Raw genomic sequence first — 18765 nt, 5'->3', positions numbered from 1 at the left:
ATCACTTTAACATTTCAACATTACCTAGCGTTTATGTCCCTTTTTCCATAATCGATTGTTCAAATTTCACTATCGATTGTCGTCGACGAAGGCCTTTCCGATCAATTGTCGATTACAATCGATCGTCGACACAACACTATATATATATATATATATATATATATATATATATATATATATATATATATATATATATATATATATATATATATATATATATATATATATATATATATATATATATATATATTCAAGGGATATATATATGTCGAAAACAATGGTTCTTATGAAGGATACCGAGTTTAATTTGAAAGAAATGAGCATAAAACACGGAAATTATACCTTATGAGACTATAGTAGATCACAGTAAATCTTTTAGCATTTACCAATCATTTAATATTTTTTGCGCTTTCTGCTATTAAATACATGGTTACAATCTTGTTATCAGTAATTAATATTTTCCATAAATGCATTATTTAGTAAGTAGTTATAGGTTTATCAGTCAAAACTGATGTTCGTAATACATGGGTAAGTATTGCTTTTGAATAAGAGTTTCACTTTAAAGCCTTGTGTTTCGAGAAGGCGGAATGGTGTACATGCTGGTCTCCATGGCGGCAGACGGGTGCTTCCAAAAAAAGAGCAGGGTGCATCAGCCTCGTATTATTCCTTAGCTGTAATCCTAAATATATTTTATAATCTGTCCTCGCCTCTTAGTTAATTCACTTTATATGGGGCTATTAATGACAAATGTTATATTTGTTGGTCAGTTGAGTAGTTCGAGTTCGATTCCTGCTTTGCGTGCATATACCCATGAGTTTGTTCGTTGGCCAACTTGACTCCGAACAGTCTCATGGGCAAATTACACCAATTTGAAAGTGCCCACTCATTGTTACATGCCTTATTTATATTAATTGACACATAACAGTGAATCAAAGCATGGTCATACCATCTCAGACAATTGGGTACCTTTCATATTTATAGGTTTTGAAGGTGAATGGTTTGTGATTTCAAAAAAGCTAAACATGCTGGATCTACTAGATCTACTTTTTACTGTTTACATTTTCACCGCATTAATTTTCCTCGTACACCGGATATTAGTGATTTTACAGAATACAAAGTGGGTGCGTTCAACCAATTTTATTTTTCATTTGAGAAACGTAACTTTTTTCGAACGTTGTTTCATGTTTAGTAAACAAGTGGAGCTTTCTTCCCCTATATCGTGTTGAGGCTCTGAATCGCTAGAAACCAGAGTGATCTTGCATGTAAATTGGTCAATTTACTCAAGAATATATAGGGACTTTATTTAGTGGTGTCTGACCTCATTTCCCAAATATCCCAGTTAAAGGTTTACCGAAATAAATAACTTCCTTGATTTTCGTGGCATGGACCATTTAATTGAGGCGAAGGTCTCTCAGCAGCCGGTATATTTAAAAGGAAACAGAAAATAATCAAATGATCACGTAATGTTTTAAATTATTAAAGATGAGTACATTATCGACTTGAATTAAATTGCTACATTTTCATAACTTCAATGAATTAATTTAATATACAGTAAGTTGTATTCAAAATAGTTTCAGAATTATTTAAGATTTTGGCCGCGATATATTTGATTGTAATATGATATTTGTGACAAATGCGCAGTAGTTTTTTTTCCCAATATATGAAAATTCCCACGATCGCTTGTGTATGGACTGGTTTATTATTTCAAAGTAGTGGGCTAGCTAATTCAATTCCTCTTTCATCGAAAATAGAAGGACGTAATATCACTTTGCGTAGTGCACATTTAACGGGATTTTAAAAGCTAATGTTTTGTGCAAAGTAAAAAGTTAATCGGAAATTGTTATCCGTGTTTTATAGTTGTTGCTTCTTTGGCGTTTGGAAATGGGAAACGTCGTTCAAGGAACCAAATCTAGTGAGTATATTACGTCATTTCATTAAAAGGCTTTATATTATCTGATTGTTTTTATGTATTATTGAATACGTAATGCCGGAATGTTTAGAGATAAACGTTTAAAACAAAAATACGCATTTCTGTGATTGTATAATATTATTCCTGAAATGGTTTAAAGAACTTTATTTTATGATCAACAACGGACTTATAAACGAATACTGAATACCTCCTTATATGACCAATCCCTTAAAGCTTCACTCTCACAGATTATCCGTTTTTCCAACTTTTTTTGATTTTTAGCTCACCTTAGCACGAAGTGCTCAAGGTGAGCTATTGTTATCGCCCTGTGTCCGTCGTCCGTCGTCGTCCGTCGTCAACAATTAACACTCTAGAGGTCACAATTTTGGCACAATCTTAATGAAACTTGGTCAGAATGTTACCCTCAATAAAATCGTGGACGAGTTCGATATTGGGTCATCTGGGGTTAAAAACTAAGTCACCAGGTCAAATTAAAGGAAAAGCTTGTTAACACTCTAGAGGTCACATTTATGACTGTATTTTCAGGAAACTTGGTCAGAATGTTAATATTCATAATCTCTAAGTTAAGTTTAAATCTAGGTCATGTGTGGTCAAAAACTAGGTCATTATGTCAAATCATAGGAAAAGCTTGTTAGCACTCTAGAGGTCACATTTATGACTGTATCTTCAGGAATCTTCATCAGAATGTTAATAATCATTATCTCTAGGTCAAGTTCGAATCTGGGTCATGTGTGGTCAAAATCTAGGTCACCAGGTCAAATTGAAGGAAAAGCTTGTTAGCATTCTAGAGGTCACATTTTTGACTGTTTCTTCATGAAAGTTGGTCAGAATGTTATTATTAATAATCTCTAAGTCAAGTTTAAATCTGGGTTATTTGCGGTTAAAACCTAGGTCACCAGGTCAAATCATAGGAAAAGCTTGTTAACACTCTAGAGGTCACATTTATGACTGTTTGTTCATTAAACTTAGTCAGAATGTAAATATTGATTAGTTCTAGGACAAATTCTAATCTTTGTCATGTGCGGTCAAAAACTAGGTCACCAGGTCAAATCTAATTAAAAGGTTGTTAACAATCTAGAGGTCACATTTAATAATGTTTCTTTATGAAATTCGGTCAGAAAGTTTATATTAATAATCTCTAAGTCAACTTTAAATCTTGGTCATGTGCGGTTAAAAACTTGGTCATTAGGTCAAATCATAGGGAAAGCTTGTTAGCACTCTGAAGTCACATTTATAACTGTATGTTTATGAAACTTAGTCAGAATGTTTATATTGATTAGCTCTAAACCAAGTTCAAATCTGGGCCATGTGCGGTCAAAAACTAGGTAACCAGGTCAAATTTAAGGAAAAACTTGTTAACACTCTAGAGGTCACAATTATAACTGTATCTTCATGAAAGTTAGTCAGAATGTTAATATTTATAATATCTAAGTCAAGTATGAATCTTGGTCATGTGCGGTCAAAAACTAGGTCATTAGATCAAATCATAGGAAAAGCTTGTTAGCACTCCAGAGGTCATATTTATAACTGGATGGTTATGAAACTTAGTCAGAATGTTTATATTGATTAGCTCTAGGCCAAGTTTGAATCTGGGTTATGTGCGGTCAAAAATAAGTCACCAGGTCAAATTAAAGGAAAAGCTTGTTAACACTCTAGAGGTCACAATTATAACTGTATCTTTATAAAAGCTGGTCAGACTGTTAATATTAATTATCTCTAAGTGAAGTTTAAATCTGGGTCATGTGTGGTGAAAAACTAGGTCATTATGTCAAATCATAAGAAAACTTGTTAGCACTCTAGAGGTCACATTTATGACTGTATGTTCATGAAACTTAGTTAGAATGTTATTCTTGATGATCTTTAGGTAGAGTTTGAAACTGGGTAATCAGAGGTCAAAAACCAGGCCAATAGGTCAAATCATAGAAAAACTTTGTAAACACTGTAGAGGTTACAATCTCTCTTTGATCGCCATGAAACTTTGTCAGAATGTTTGTGTTTATGGAGTCTATGTCAAGTTTGAAACTGGGTAACCTGAGTTCAAAAACTAGGTCACGAAGTCAAATAATAGAAAACATTGTTAAAACACTGTTGAGGCCATATTTTCTTCTTTATCGATATGAAACCTGGTCAAAATGTACTTATTACAGAAAAGTAAGGTTTGCAACTGGGTCATCCGTGATAACACTTATTTCAAACTTGAATTGGATCATGTAGGCGATACAGGGCCTTCTGGGCCCTCTTGTTTTGTTTTGGAATTAGCAATATTTTGCGTAAATATTTGCAAACCAGTGATGAAAGACTGTTGACAAAAGATCAGATCGCAGATTCTCATATTTTCATTCCAAATGTAATGCTTTATGGCTTAAACCGTTACTAACGGTTTAAGAAAAATGCATAAAACATCAATTTTGGAGAGGAAATATGAAAATCTGCGATCTGATCTCTTTTCATCAGTCTTTTATCACTTGTATTCAGATATTTACGCAAAAAAATGCTCGTTCCAAGACAAAAAAGTTGTCAAAACGTTCAATCTGTGAAAGTACAACTTTCAACGTTTATTGTCAAGTTTTTCTCGGCATGATTTCGCTATGTTCCTCCGTGAACGACTGTTTAGCTGAAGGCTGCAAATCCTACATTCTTAAATAAAGATATTCTGGTACATATGTATTCCTTTTTATGCCCCTACTTAAAGAGGGTGGGGGATATAGATTTGCTCTTGTGAGCCCGATGTCGCGCGTAACTCCAAAAGTTCAATAGCCAAGTAATGACACTTTACAGGAATGTTACGCAGCATCGGTTTTTGTGTGACTTCGCCCATCAAATGCAGAGTTAATGCCTTGACCTAGTTAGAAAAAGCCTATAGAACATTCAATATTTAATCATGCGAATCTCCTAAACTATATTAGTTAAAGCCCCAAATCTTGTTAAGAATCTTAGCCAGCATTCGAAGTTGTGCATCTGGGGATGTGTATGTTGCTTCGCCCAATCAGTGCAGAGTTATGGCTTTTGTCTTTGTAAACAAATGTCATAGAGAGGTGCGTGAAGTTAGCTGGACAGCCGAACAGCGGATAATTTTTACGGCTGAAGAATAAAATTTCCGGCCGGAGAACATATATTTTAGCAGCGTCTCATACGCACTAGAGTGAAGTAGACATAGTTTCACCAAGTAAGTGCTGTAAGGGGCATGTATACGCCTACCACCTTATATAGGTCTTCACTAATCGAAAACTCGTTGACCCATTTAATAGACCCACAAAGGGCCTACGCTCACTTACCACACCATTTAAGTCACATTTAAGTCACACTGTGGGAGAACTCGTTGAATCGTTTAAGGCTCTCGGAATGTAGGCGCCAAAACCTTTTTTCCGGCTGGTTCTGGTACTCGCTAGGACGACGTAGACGCTTAATTACCTAGTAGGTGATGTAGGACACGCCAAATTGGTCACCACTTTGGTGAATCTGTTGAACACGTTTAAACACTCACGAAGTTGCCCGCAAAACGATAGTCAGTCCAGAAATACACAGTTTGTTTTGCTCTGAATCTGCTTTATTGTTGCAAAAACGTGGTCTATTTGGCACAGTGTAGTTACATATGCCTTTGTTTTGCTCTGAACGTGCTTTATTGTATTCAAAATTTAAATGATAGAGAACTGGACTGACTTAAGTATAGACCCTCTGAGGTTTGTTTATATATGAAAATGCCTTACTGTGATCACTAAGGGGATTGTAAGGCATTGGAAGGGTTTATGAAGAAGCCTTATGTAGTTAAATATGCCGATTGTAGTGCTGCTTTGGTGTTGATGGACTTAACTGTTGCTTCATTTGTGTTTTTATTTTGAACTAAAGTGGATGCGGAAGAGCCCTCCTGTGGTTTGTTTGACTCTAGATAACCTTTTATGTGCAGCAGAATTTGGATTAATTGGGCTTTAATTGATTTGAGAACCTACATTTCTTTACACTTAATGGTCTCAAGTTTAGCAAATCTAGTGACTATTTGGCACTTGATAGAGCTTCATAGCCTTTTTATTGTAGGTTTGGCACAATATGGACTGGCAAAACGCACACAGTGGCCTTGAAAAATGTCAGTCTATGGTGGAAGTACGGCAGATTTGGATGGATGGTACCAACTTTGTGGTTGCATGAGTTTTGTTAACCCCGGCTGGTGCTTGTTTCATAATAATTTTACTTGACTGTTACCACAATATGTATACAGAGGGCTGATTGGGACCTACTCAGTGGACTTAAAGAAACACGATTTGGCTTTCTAAATATGTATTTGACCTGTGAAAAATGTTGTTTTGGGGTTGTTAGGTACTGCAATAATAACACATCAGGTTGGGAAACACTGAATAAACTTAAAAAGTGATGCAACCGCCTGGATAGGACCACATAAAGCTAGCAAAAAGTCATGCGCTTAAATAGGGCCATTGTACGGTACACTTGATTTTTATGTAACAAAAATAAAATGAAATATAATTAAACATGTTTAGTGATTTTATTAATGTTAAGACATTTTCAAATAAACTGAAGAAATAAGTAATAGCGCTGTCTATATTGGTCATATTAGCACTTTGAAATTCAAATGATTTTGAACATTATTTTGAAATGCTTAAGTGCATCATAAAACTGTTATATCATATATCTATAAAGATATATTTTTAATGGCATGGGACAAATTTGCACCTGGGGTATTCTTTGGACGCGTTCAAATGGTATTATAGAACATAAATTTATTAGATAAAATGCAAATAGTTTGTGTTGAATAGAACAATATTGAAGCTTATATTACCAACGTAAAATATCAATATCTGTACTTAAAATGACTCTTATTTACTGGCGATATTACGTTGCAATAGTATAAGAAAAGTAAAGCGATATCTATCTTTTGTAAACAGAAAAGTTATACTGAAAAAAATAAACTGCACGTATTCAAGTTTATTTCATTCTAAAAAAGTATCAAAAATGTGTTTAAAATTGTACTGAAATAGGAGTGTGATAGCTTTATTTTATAACTAAATGTATTTGAAAGTTTAGCATTCCATTTTGATACTATATGAGTCTTCAAGACATACCAAATAGTTAAACTTGAAAACAAAATATTTAAATAAACCAGATGTCAATGGACTTTGAAAATATTTGAGGTGGTACGCAAACTTTAACGTAAATTCTAAGTAGAAAAAGGGGCATAATTTTGTCAAAATGCTTGATAGTGAACAAGTGTGCAAAGTTTCAAAGCCAGATGTCAATGGACTTGGAAAATATTTGAGGTGGTACACAAACTCTTACAAAAACTTTAACATAAGTGGTTACGCCGACGCCGACGCCGACGCTCGGGTGACTAGGATAGCTCTCCTTATTCTTCGAATAGTCGAGCTAAAAATGGCATGATATTTAAAACTATTCAGTCCTTTGTAGAAACAGCCTTTCGAGAAATTTAAAAAAGGAGGTTTTAAAGAACAAAAAATGTCTTTCCCTTCTTTACTTGTTTACTATTAAACCCTGCCAAGTTAAAATAAATACCCCAAAATCAATTTTTGTGCCTATATGACATGACATACCAGAGGTTAAATTGATCTCACCTCCAGACTTGGGGCAAGTTTATACTCATTGGTAAATTTTCCCCGTGGGTATTTGAGTTCATTTGCACATATTTGCACCTGGGGTTAGTTTGCCCACAGTGGTAAATTTGCCCCTGAGTGTAAATCTTGTTATATAAACGTAACAATATACTTGAGAGTCAAACAGTTTAACATTTAAACCTCTTGAAAAACAGCACTTTTTCGCGATCGGCTTTATTAGCATTCATTTGAAGAACACAACGTTCTTTTCATAAAATCTTAAAAACGTTTTATTGAAAAGTAACTCAATATAGAAAAATATAGAGATTTTCATAAATTGCCAGTTTCTACAGAAGTGTAAGCAAATAAAAAAAATGTTTGACTTTTTTCTATTGACCTTGCCCTTGCTATTGAAGCGGTCAGTTACTAATGTTAACATGAATGACAGTATAAAAAAGATATCTGTTATATATTTAGATATGCTTTTAATCGACACTAGCACCCTTGACATTACGCCGACAGCGATAAAGGCTACGCCTACAAGGTCACGTGTCTGCTAAGTAAGAGCCCTCCGACAAATACGCAGAAGCAGACGATAATAATACAGAAGTTTTACTCAGAAAACGGCATTGAACTTGGTTAAACATAGCAATTAAAGGAATTATAACATTGAATTAATTCATTTTTATTAATTGAATACAATGTATGATTCAGGTAAAAATGATTTAATGTCGAACATTTAAAATCAATTATTTCTAAATAATAGTGGTATTTTGTTTCAGCAAAAGTCTCTTTTTTCAAATTCAAATTTATAGAAACTAAACGTGTATTAATTTCCTTTACGAAAGTCAACAAACGGCGTCTGTTTATATCAAATGACAAAAACCGATGGTTTTTGCTGTTTTTTTTCCTTTCACCTGTTTATACAAGTTTAATGATTTATTAGTACATGTGATGATATAACTACTTTAATGATTCTTTCAATGTATTTATATCAATTTCAGTTTCAGTTTATTGGCAATATCAGGAAATACGTGTTTTTTGCCTAAATTAACATCAAATTTCACAAATATCCATGTTAGATGAAATGTAAATCTGTTCTAACAAGCAACAAAGATATTAGAAATGATAATGGTCACTACTATTACAAGTTTATGCTTTGATTTGCTTCATTTACAAATGCTATTTTGTTTTATCTATACGTATTTACATTTTTTATAACCTTTAGTTATACTATATCACGGGTTCGTGATGATATTAGATCTTTAATTATCTAAATTGTAAAAAAAAAACTAACTTAAATCAGTTGTCTTTTCCCCTTAAAGTATGTCAAAACAAACTTAAAAGTAAATGCATATACTTCGGATTTAAAATTTAACGCAGAAAAGGGAGACACATTTCTAAATAAAAATAAATCGCATGATATCGTCAAAAATATACACTAATACTGATTACTCATTACGATATTGTCTATTTAAAGACTAACGAAAAAAATATTTGAAATATAGAATTATGTACGGTCAATACATTTAGAGGGTTGAAATAGTCTACTTAAAACTGCACTCTCACATATTGAACGTTTTGACAACTTTTTATTTTTTGTCTTGGAACGAACCAATTTTTGGGACAATCCATGGAAACCAGTTATACAAGACTGCTGACAAAATTTATATCGCAGATTTTTATATTTAAGTTCAATTTTTTTTTTTTATACATTTTTCTTAACCCGTTAGTAACGGTTTAAGCCATAAACATTGATTTTCGAACGGAAATATGAAAATCTACGTACTGATTTTTTGTCAGCAACCTTATATCATTGGTTTGCAGATATTTATGCAAATAAAATGCTCTTTCCAAGACAAAAAAAAGTTGTAAAAATGGTCAATCTGTGTGAGGGCAGCTACAATGAAATGCATAATTTGAGCAGCATTAAGGGAAAATGTCAGTATTTCAGATTTCCTTAATTGTCTTAACTATCTCTCAGTTGTGAGAAACATATTTGTATAGAATTAAAAGGCGTGATCACACTACTGTTGATAAGTGTATATTGTTGTAGGTCATGGCGGATAGCAATGGTTAACTGATAAGCCCCTCCTAATCTAGACGATAATTGGACAGTCGTGCATCGACCTGCTGTGGTTACCTACGGCATGCTGTTATGCTATGAAACGTTGGCTTTATGAAACAAATCAAATAACTACCCTAAATATTATTTTAAAGTGACGCTCTTTTTCAAAATCAATACATACACAAGTATTACAAACATCGCGTTTGATTGTAAAACCTTTAACTACTAACTAAATAATGCATTTATGGATTTTTTTAATTACTGGTATAGCGTGTGGCTGCATTCAGTGTATTGTGATGGCCATCGACTTCGTTAAAAATTGCGTATATAACATGAAATATTGTATACGAACAACATTAAAATTAAACTAAGGCATTTAGTACACTCAATGTACAGTTACATTTAATAAATATGAAAAATGTGTTTACGTTTGAATCATAAACCATCACAAAGATGTGAGAATCTATGTGATGTAAGTCTGCAAGCGAAGATGTGCCCATGTGTTCAAGGTCAAGATCGATTTACTATAAATAGAAATACTTAATGTATTTCCTTCATTTATTTAGTTAAATTAAAATATTATGATAAATATGTGTAGGTATATTTCAATGTGAAAAGTCTTGTATTGTCAATATCCACTTCCATCCCCACTTTTTCGTTGCGCAACTTGTCAGTTTGATGCACTTTCATCGACTTTGAGCGGAATAATGATCCTTGCTATGTTTCTTATAACTTTATTTAAACCATTTTTGCGATCTAGTCTGTTAAGCTTAAATATGTGCCATTTAACGGGGCCTTTGGTAAATATTTGGCTACTGGGCTTGTCCGTGTAGTTTCCATTGTACTTTTAATTAATTCTACAACAATCGCTTATTTCAGAAAGAAAAACTTCTTTAGCCCTTGTACTATGTACAGACAGGGATCTGATGGATGCACAACAACTATGCACTTCTATGGACGAAACAGGGTGGCTCAGCATATTGGATAACACTAGTGACAGCCAACCACTCAGTTTGAAATTGACGACAGAATACATACACGATGTTGCTGTTATGGTCAAGAAAGTGGTGATTTTCCTAACAAATGGTTTGGATCGCAGGATGATTATGCTAACATACAGTCTTATGAAGTGCAGTGACGTTAGGTCAAAGGTAACCATATATTTCAGCGATTCGCAATGCAAAGAGACCAGAGAAAACAGAAACAGATTAATACGGTCTGTTTCGCAGGGTCTGAAGTCACAAAGAATAGTTTCTTCACTGATTGGTATGTTTTAATTGTTTGTGTTGTTTAAGGAATATTTTGAAATAACAATTGATTTAAATACCGCTTAGTTCAGCCGGTGCTAAGCGGCGTTCACAATGGTGCACTTTCACAACTGTCAATGTTCAGTCTCCATCAAACTGAAACTGGTGTATTTTGCGTTTCCGAATGATCTGTTTCCCGGACAAAATTTAATAATAACGACATATATAACATGCATTTTAAATGATAAAACCTAGATTCGAAACTACATACTTTTCGGTAAAATATAGAGTTTTATCATCGAAATAACAACGATGAAACTGCACTCTCACAGATTGAAGTTTTTAATCAGGTTGCCAACGAAATCTAGGTTAATAGGATGGGGTTGTCGTTGGGTGTTGAGCGGGCTGGAGTCAAACATTAGTTTCCGCCCATTTACTAGAGCTAGCATTGAAAGTTGGCCCGTAGGTAGCTTATGTGAAGAGCTAGTTTCGGATTGTCTTTGAGGGGGGAGGGTCAAGGACAAACTTACTAAAAATAGAAAAATGTTTCCGCCCTACAACTAAAGTAGGAATTTATGGGTAGAAAAAAAAGTTGGTGAGTAGGTTGCTTATGTGAAGAGCAAAGTTGGGTTTACTTTTGAGTGGGTCTGGGTCACTATTACTAAAAGTAGGAAAACGGTTTCTGCCCAATAACTAAAGTAAGAATTAATGTATAGTAATAAAAATTGGTGTGTAGGTAGCGTTTGTGCAGTGCTACCTTGGGACTGTTTTTGAGGGGAGTGGGGTCAAGGTGAAGGTCACTGTTACTAAAAATTGAAGAATGTTTTGTGCCCAATCACTTTAAAATAAATTAATGGATAGTGATGAAAGTTGGCGTGTATGTAGCTTAAGTGGTTTAATTGGATGCATAGAAATATTAGTTTTAGAAACAGCCGAACCAGTTGTTGTAGCAGTTGCGGGTGCCATTCCCGCAGAAATTACCGTTTTGCATAATGAAACTCAAATGAAAAACAAACAAACAATGAAGCAAGCAGAAAAGAGTATGGAAGTATGTGTCCTGCTGGCAAATATTTGAATATAGAGCCAGGATTAATAAAAATGAATTGCGACACACAGTAAAAAGTGCTTTCTTTAAAATGATGGAACAAGATGGATATTTGTTTACCTAAAAGCGAAAACATTTTTTTAAAGTAAATTAGGATGAGACTATTACAACCACTTTTAATGGTAGGTAAGATGGTATTAACACCGATACAAGTATCTAAGGATAAAATCACAAGGATTTAAGGAAAAAATATAATAAGCTGAAAATGAAGCTAATATATTGAGTGAACACGATCCTAAAATACAGCTGGAGAAAACTGCAATGCCGCTTTCTATTGTGTTTAATAGTAAAATGAAGCACCAACATCATGGTATAAGATTAAATATAGCACTTAAAATCACATTTATTAAACAAATGAAGATAAAGAACAAATTGGCCACTTTCAATTAAAGGTTAAACGGTTTAATAATGAGGTCAGTACAGCTGAGACACTGATGATATTATGAACTTCTAAATAGAAAGGCAGATTGGATTTCAGAAGGATCTGGTTGGACAATTAAAAGCGTTGATAAACATATCATTACCATTGTAAAGTATAAGCCTTTAAGAGGTTCCTCATATCTACCACTACCAACAGTCATAAAAACAGACAAGGATTAATTAATATTAGGAATGAAAAGGACATTGAATGTTTTTTGCTGGTGTCATTTCGCATACACCTGCACAAAAAGACCCACAAAGGATAACTAAATATAATAAAAACACAAACAACAACTTTACTATGAAGGTTTTCAGTTTCCAGTAAAGATGGAAGATATCACAAATATAGAAAAATCTAATGATATTAGATTTAATATCTATGGAGCTAATTGTGCCAACAATTTTTTATCCATTATACATTTCAAAGACCATTGATATTAAAAATGGAACTTGTGTTCTTTTATTTAGATAGCGTAATCAAACATTTCAACACATTAACGAATACACAATCAATAAAACATAATCGAAAATTATTTGGCAAATACTGCATCCAGCACTTCAAAGAAGAAAGAATACCCCAAAACTCGTACAGACGTTTGTCTGGCCAACAATGATATGCAAAAGATAAGTTTTCAACTCCAGGAAAGAATAAACTAAGGTTTAAAATTATTGTAAGCAATTAATGGCACCATTTGTTATTTTTGCAAATGTTGAAGCAGAAGTAAAATCAGCTAATGAACCATCAAGAAACTCAGCCACTGATTATTAAAATCATATTATGATAAATAGTCTAAGCCCGTAGCAGTGTATCGTTGTTTAAACTCAATATATTGTTTCATACATATTTTAATAAAGAAATTATAATAACCAAACAACCATAAAAAGATAGAAAGCCACATCTTGCCATATTTGAAAAATAATTAATTCAATTGTGATCTATTTAGTTAATAATTTTCTTTCAGAGGCATTCACTTTCTTAAGGCAGTGCTTTCAAGACGACTTTGAATCTTTGAAAAGAAAACGAGGTTACCCAAATGATCATGTAAATGATTTAAAAAAGTTTGACAATACCTACTTACCACCAAAAAAGTATTTTTATTCCAAACTAACAGATGAAGATATATCCGATGATGACTACAAACATGCAAAAACTGTTGGGTGTAAGACAATGGTATATTAGTACGATCTCTTTCTAAAAACAGATGTTCTTTTATAACCGGATGTTTTGCAAAACTTGTATTGAGTACTACAAGTTAGACCCATGTCATTACTTCATTTTTCCTCCAGCTGGTCTCGTTTGGGATAAATATCTAAAATTGACAAATGTGCAACTAGATTTAATTACTGTTATTGATATGCATTTAATGGTTGAAATAGGATTAAGGGGTGGTATTCTTGTATTTTGGAATCATGAAATTCTGTTTAATTCTGTTTATAACTCATCTGTGTCAATTAATTCGTCGGTCATTTCTCTAAAACTCTTCATCCCGGCGGTTATTTGTTTGTTAAATTCTTTGAGTAACTCCTTTTCAGAAGATTTGTCAGATTTTTCAGCATTCGTGTGTGCTTTAACAAGCCCATCTGTTTGTTTGTTTACACTATCCTGTGTTTTCTGAATAATCAATATGTTATACTGTATATTTGTTTCAATTTTTGTAATATCATCTTTTGTATGTTGTGTTACAGTCGCAATCATATCTGGTAACTTTTCAATATCATAATCGTCTAAGGGTTTGGGAATTTTTATAAACACATAGCGGTTTTTTATACAAGTATATGCTTCCGTAGGATCCCAATTTTTTTCTATTTTATTACTAATCAAAAATATTTACCTAGTCTCTTCCCTTGAGAAGGTAGTTACCTTTTTTTTCTTTTTTACATAGTCTGCTTGTACAATGTCCTGTCTATAAATATTTTGTGTGCTTGTAGTTGTCTGGTTGTTTTGTGATTCTCCGGAAATGCTGTATTATAACCGCATTGTATTATGTTGTTCCATAAAAGTTTGTTTTAACTAGCTTCTTTGGTTTGCTTAGATAAATAAAATCAATAAGTACCTTAAATGCAGAATGGTAAAGACATTTATTAATATTTTACTCAATTCAGACGCTACTGGTCTCTCTTTGCGATAGTGATTCAAAGAAACATGTAACGGGAACAATATAATTTAATGTCTTCTGGTGCCTTGTAATACGATTGAGAAAGATAACACACGCAACAATTTGTATGCCTGCCCTGAATAAAAAAAAATCAATTATGCCGTTTTGATTTTTCTCGCAAACATAATCATCAGGTATTACTATTTTCTGCTGATCGCAATTCATTTCTGCAATAGGTAATATTATAACGCTTGATGCGTGAAATATGTCTACTAACACTATTTCATTTTTTCTTGCAATCTTGTCCATTTTATGAATTAAGTGCTGATATTTTGACTGCTCCAAATTCTTTGCATACAAATAAATTTTATCATTATAAATTAATGAATTTAATAGGAGCGTATTAGTCTTTCCTGAACCACTTTTGCCAGAAATTAATAATCTAAAACAAGACTGTGGCATGTAGTTATAAATTTGATTAAAATAATTATTTTTTGTTTATCGTCATAACTCCATCATATTAATTTCTTTAATAAAAACTGAGGTTGAAAACTTTATCATGCTTTTATTATTAAAGAAATATAAAGGCAGCTAAACCTGCCTTTAAGTGGGTCCCAAATATGTGACTGTGAAAGGGCTAGCACCGTAAATGGATAACTGTAAAAGGGTTATCGCAGTAAATAGACCGTCACCGTAGAAGTATGTAGTGTGTTCGCCGTCGGGGGGTTGACATATTTGGAGTTTACTTGTGTTGAGTATTGCAACATAGTAGGTTTACAAAAGCATTAATTGGTTTAGTTCAAGTAAATGCAAAAGTAAATGGATAGTGGATTCATTTGAAATCTACTATCTCGCGACGCTCAACTTTAGTAAGCTCCAAATTGATCAACTGCGCTACGAAGAACACATTACATACTACTGATAAAACATTTGATATCAAAATTAAATAAATATTAAAACTATATTCCTTTAAGATGTCTTATGTATGTATATGTACGTAATATGGTGTCAACACACATGGATCTATATATTATCGATAGGTCACTCACAAACATATATAAATAGCAGATTATAATCTAATTAAGTACAGTGAAACTGCGTTCCCTCAAAGAAGCGGTCGTTCGAGAACCGGCGTTCCCTCGAGGTCGGAGCTTGGTCCCGAACTTTTTTCCTTCTATTTTCATATAAAATATACCCACGCTGCATCGAAACCTAATTATGTCGAGCAGTCGAGCAATATCCTCGGTCCCAAGTACGCAAATCGTTCACAAAACCCTATGGGTCCCTCTAAGTCCCCTCTACATTTAATTATGAATTTCGGTGAAACTATACAATATGAAAAAAGACGGTCTACGTCATCGGCGATAAGAACAATTGCGTTAGTGCATTCCGCGGACAGCAAAGGGTGTGCACAAAATGGGTTTTATAATTATAAATTAAAATACGAATAAATCTAAAAAAAAATAGCACAAAGAAACAGAAAATGTGTTCATTTTAGTGTACGATCGTACTTTTTTTCACTCGTGATCATAGAAAAACTATATTTTAAATCGTAGTTTCTATAACACTCATGAAATAAAATTCGATCTGACACAGAAATCAACAAATATCATCTTTATAGGTATTGCCGCTACAATGAATAATATATAATATCATCTACAAAAACATACAGTGTCTTTTGTTGTTGTTGTTTTTTCAGCGAAGCTTACTTTGTCTGCCTTTCAATGGAAATCGGGAATTGACATTTGCATAAACACTCACAATGACGTATACCGTTTTGGATATCAAGTTGCTGCCTTATTGCCCCTGGGAAGTTTCTTCTTGTGGATAACGGAAATTCATGTGTAAAAGTGTTGGACGCCTTTGACAATTGCATCGCATTTCAATTGACTTTTGATGAACGGCCAGTGGTCGCCTGTGCGTTTTTTCAAGGACAAGTGGCAGTAACTGTTCCTGTCAGTAATTCAATCTACATTCTGTGTCTTAAGAAATATAAATTATACCGCACACACCAAATTCATACCAACCACCGGTATCACAGCATTGCTTTTAATCCAGACTGCCTGTATTGTCTGTATAACGATAGTGATAAATGTATTAGTGTAAACGTTTTAAATCCTCAGGGGGAATTGCTTCAAACAATCACAACTACCATCAATATAAGGGATGCTGCCATTCCTCTTATGTTTGTAACTATCAGTACTAGCGATACCCTGAAGCCTTGTATGTTCGTATCGTATAGTTTAACCGATACAATACTGCGGATAAGTCTAGACGGGACAAAAGTAAATGAATACCGCCATTCAAGCCTTTCACAAACGACCGGGACAACAGACGTTGGCTATGGACGGATACTGGTCTGTAGTTCTGGCAACAATAGCATCGTGCTTTTATCGGGAAAGAATGCCTGCCAAACAATACTCAGTGAGGACGACGGAATCAGGCACCCACGAACAATAGCCTACTGCCCTGAGAGTGGGAAAATGATAGTTGGCACAGATCAAAATGTGAGATTGTTTAATGTCATGAACTAACCACACAATGGGTTGTATACCTCAACTATGTATCATTGCCTTCCGGTTTATTGCTGTTGTTGTTGTTGTTGTTGTTGTTGTAGTTGTTGTTGTTGTTGTAATAAAAAAATGTAAATATTACTATATATATATATATATATATACGTATGTATTAATACATTATACATGTATTAATCATTCTTGCTACGCAAGAGCGTGGTCAAATGTTGTTGGGGAAACCGGAGTACCCTGAGGAAACCAACTTGTCTGGTGTGGCAACCACAAACCAAGCTCACGTGGACTCAGGCCTGGAATCGAACTCGATTGTCCAAAACCACTATGCGAACCGGACAACCTAGATTCTGGGACTTGGTCTCTAACACTAATCGGCTTGATTCGGCTTGACAGTGTTAAACCTTTCATTGCAGCCAATTAACGGTTTCAATCAAACCTAACCAGCTATGTTTAATTTTTGGATGTAGTTTGTGTTTCAAAAAATGTATTGAACATGTTTTTGTTTCTTTGAATAAAGTAAAAACGTGATAGTTTACCGTATGTGCCGTTTCATAAAAGTGGTGGTCAGGGTTCAGTTTCAAAATAGATCGTAACTCTTAAGAGCGTAAATGTCAATGCGTTACTACGTCTTTGTGTAAAGTGCTTTTCAATAAAAAAATATAATAATATATAAGAGTCTCTCCGTAACATTTCGGGTGTCACTGAGCACATTTAAGCAGACTAAAGTACATTATTGAAATGGCAAATGCTTAAATCTCGAAATTTGACATGAATATCGATGGCTGAAGGGTTAAATAAAAAAGCTTGTTTTTGCCAGCGAAATGGTACATGTATAAACAACCTGTTACATATATTTGATAGGCAAGATCTACAAGTTCACATTCAGTACTGAAACTACTAAACTATCAGGAAGTATAAATTAATGTAAAGAACTTAAAAGCCTATCAGTATTAATTATTAAAAGCAAAACAATTTAGCAACAGATGATTAAGATTTTACACAGATAACAATATATATATTTCCTTTGTTTAAGCCCATTAATCCTGGTGTAATAATTTTGGCTGCAATTTAAGGACCACTGAGTAACCCTAGCATGCAAATACTAAAGAAGTATGGACCTTGATAAAAACACGTTAATTAATAGCGAATGTAACAAAGAACACAACGAAATCTACAACTTAGGAAACTCATTGAAAAATGACGAAATATATTAGACAGATAAAATTCACCTGGCATACTTACAAATACGCCAGGTGAATTTTATCTGTCTAATATATTTCGTCATTTTTTCAGTTATAAAGAAAACTTAATATCTAACATCTGATGGAACCTTTGGTGGCTCTCTGGGATTCGCCGACCCTCTTGCCCTTAAACACAAAGGATAAAGAGGACCCCACCCCCCACCCCAACTCCACTGACTTGTTTTAACTCACCCAACACGTCGTTATTTACAACATTGTTTGATAATGAAGACATTTTCTATTGGAACTTCTCGCTTACTTTAGTTGTTCGGAACTGTACATCGAAAGTGATACCTAGAGCTTAAACATATCAATCAATACACGGTGTGCCACATATACGGTTAATTCCTGTATATAAAATCTAACTTATCGACTTGTGTACTTAAAAGTTCACTTTAATATGTCCTGATCACTTCTTCATCAAAATATCAATAAGGCATCATACAATTAAATCGTAGCGTCAGGTTTAAAAAATGAGGGTTTGTACGTGCGTGTGTTGGGGGCGGGGGGGGGGTACAACTACTCTAGCCACTGAGAGTATTCAGTCTTAGACTGCGAGTCATAATCATAAT

General features: G+C 33.8%; 1 protein-coding gene across 4 annotated transcripts; it reads left to right on the top strand.

Annotated features, from left to right (window-relative positions):
- The first annotated feature begins 1389 nt into the window (after positions 1 to 1389).
- On the top strand, positions 1390 to 17464 carry LOC128223015 (uncharacterized). 4 transcript variants are annotated; one of them, XM_052932245.1, is made up of 5 exons: positions 1391 to 1460; positions 1858 to 1912; positions 5963 to 6050; positions 10436 to 10707; positions 16124 to 17464. In XM_052932245.1, exons 1-5 carry the CDS (start codon positions 1453 to 1455, stop codon positions 16175 to 16177), a joined length of 477 nt encoding a protein of 158 aa, XP_052788205.1. In that variant the 5' UTR covers positions 1391 to 1452; the 3' UTR covers positions 16178 to 17464. The 4 variants fall into 4 exon arrangements, 2 of the variants coding, with proteins under 2 accessions (XP_052788205.1, XP_052788204.1); XM_052932244.1 differs by having other exon boundaries at positions 10436 to 10822; XR_008259274.1 differs by lacking the exon at positions 5963 to 6050 and having other exon boundaries at positions 1390 to 1460; positions 10436 to 10822; positions 16124 to 17461.
- Positions 17465 to 18765: the final 1301 nt, after the last annotated feature.

This window comes from Mya arenaria, chromosome 17 (assembly GCF_026914265.1).
Source record: "Mya arenaria isolate MELC-2E11 chromosome 17, ASM2691426v1".
Classification (NCBI taxonomy): Eukaryota; Metazoa; Mollusca; class Bivalvia; order Myida; family Myidae; genus Mya; species Mya arenaria.
Note: the sequence above shows the minus strand (reverse complement) of the source record. Positions and strands in the feature narration are given on the sequence as shown.

Bases quoted from the DNA above. Each gene is read 5' to 3' on its own strand.
- LOC128223015 (XM_052932244.1), top strand. The intron at 1,913-5,962 runs GTGAGTATATTA...TTTTTATTGTAG, and splicing joins CGTTCAAGGAACCAAATCTA to GTTTGGCACAATATGGACTG. The intron at 10,823-16,123 runs GTATGTTTTAAT...TTGTTTTTTCAG, and splicing joins AATAGTTTCTTCACTGATTG to CGAAGCTTACTTTGTCTGCC.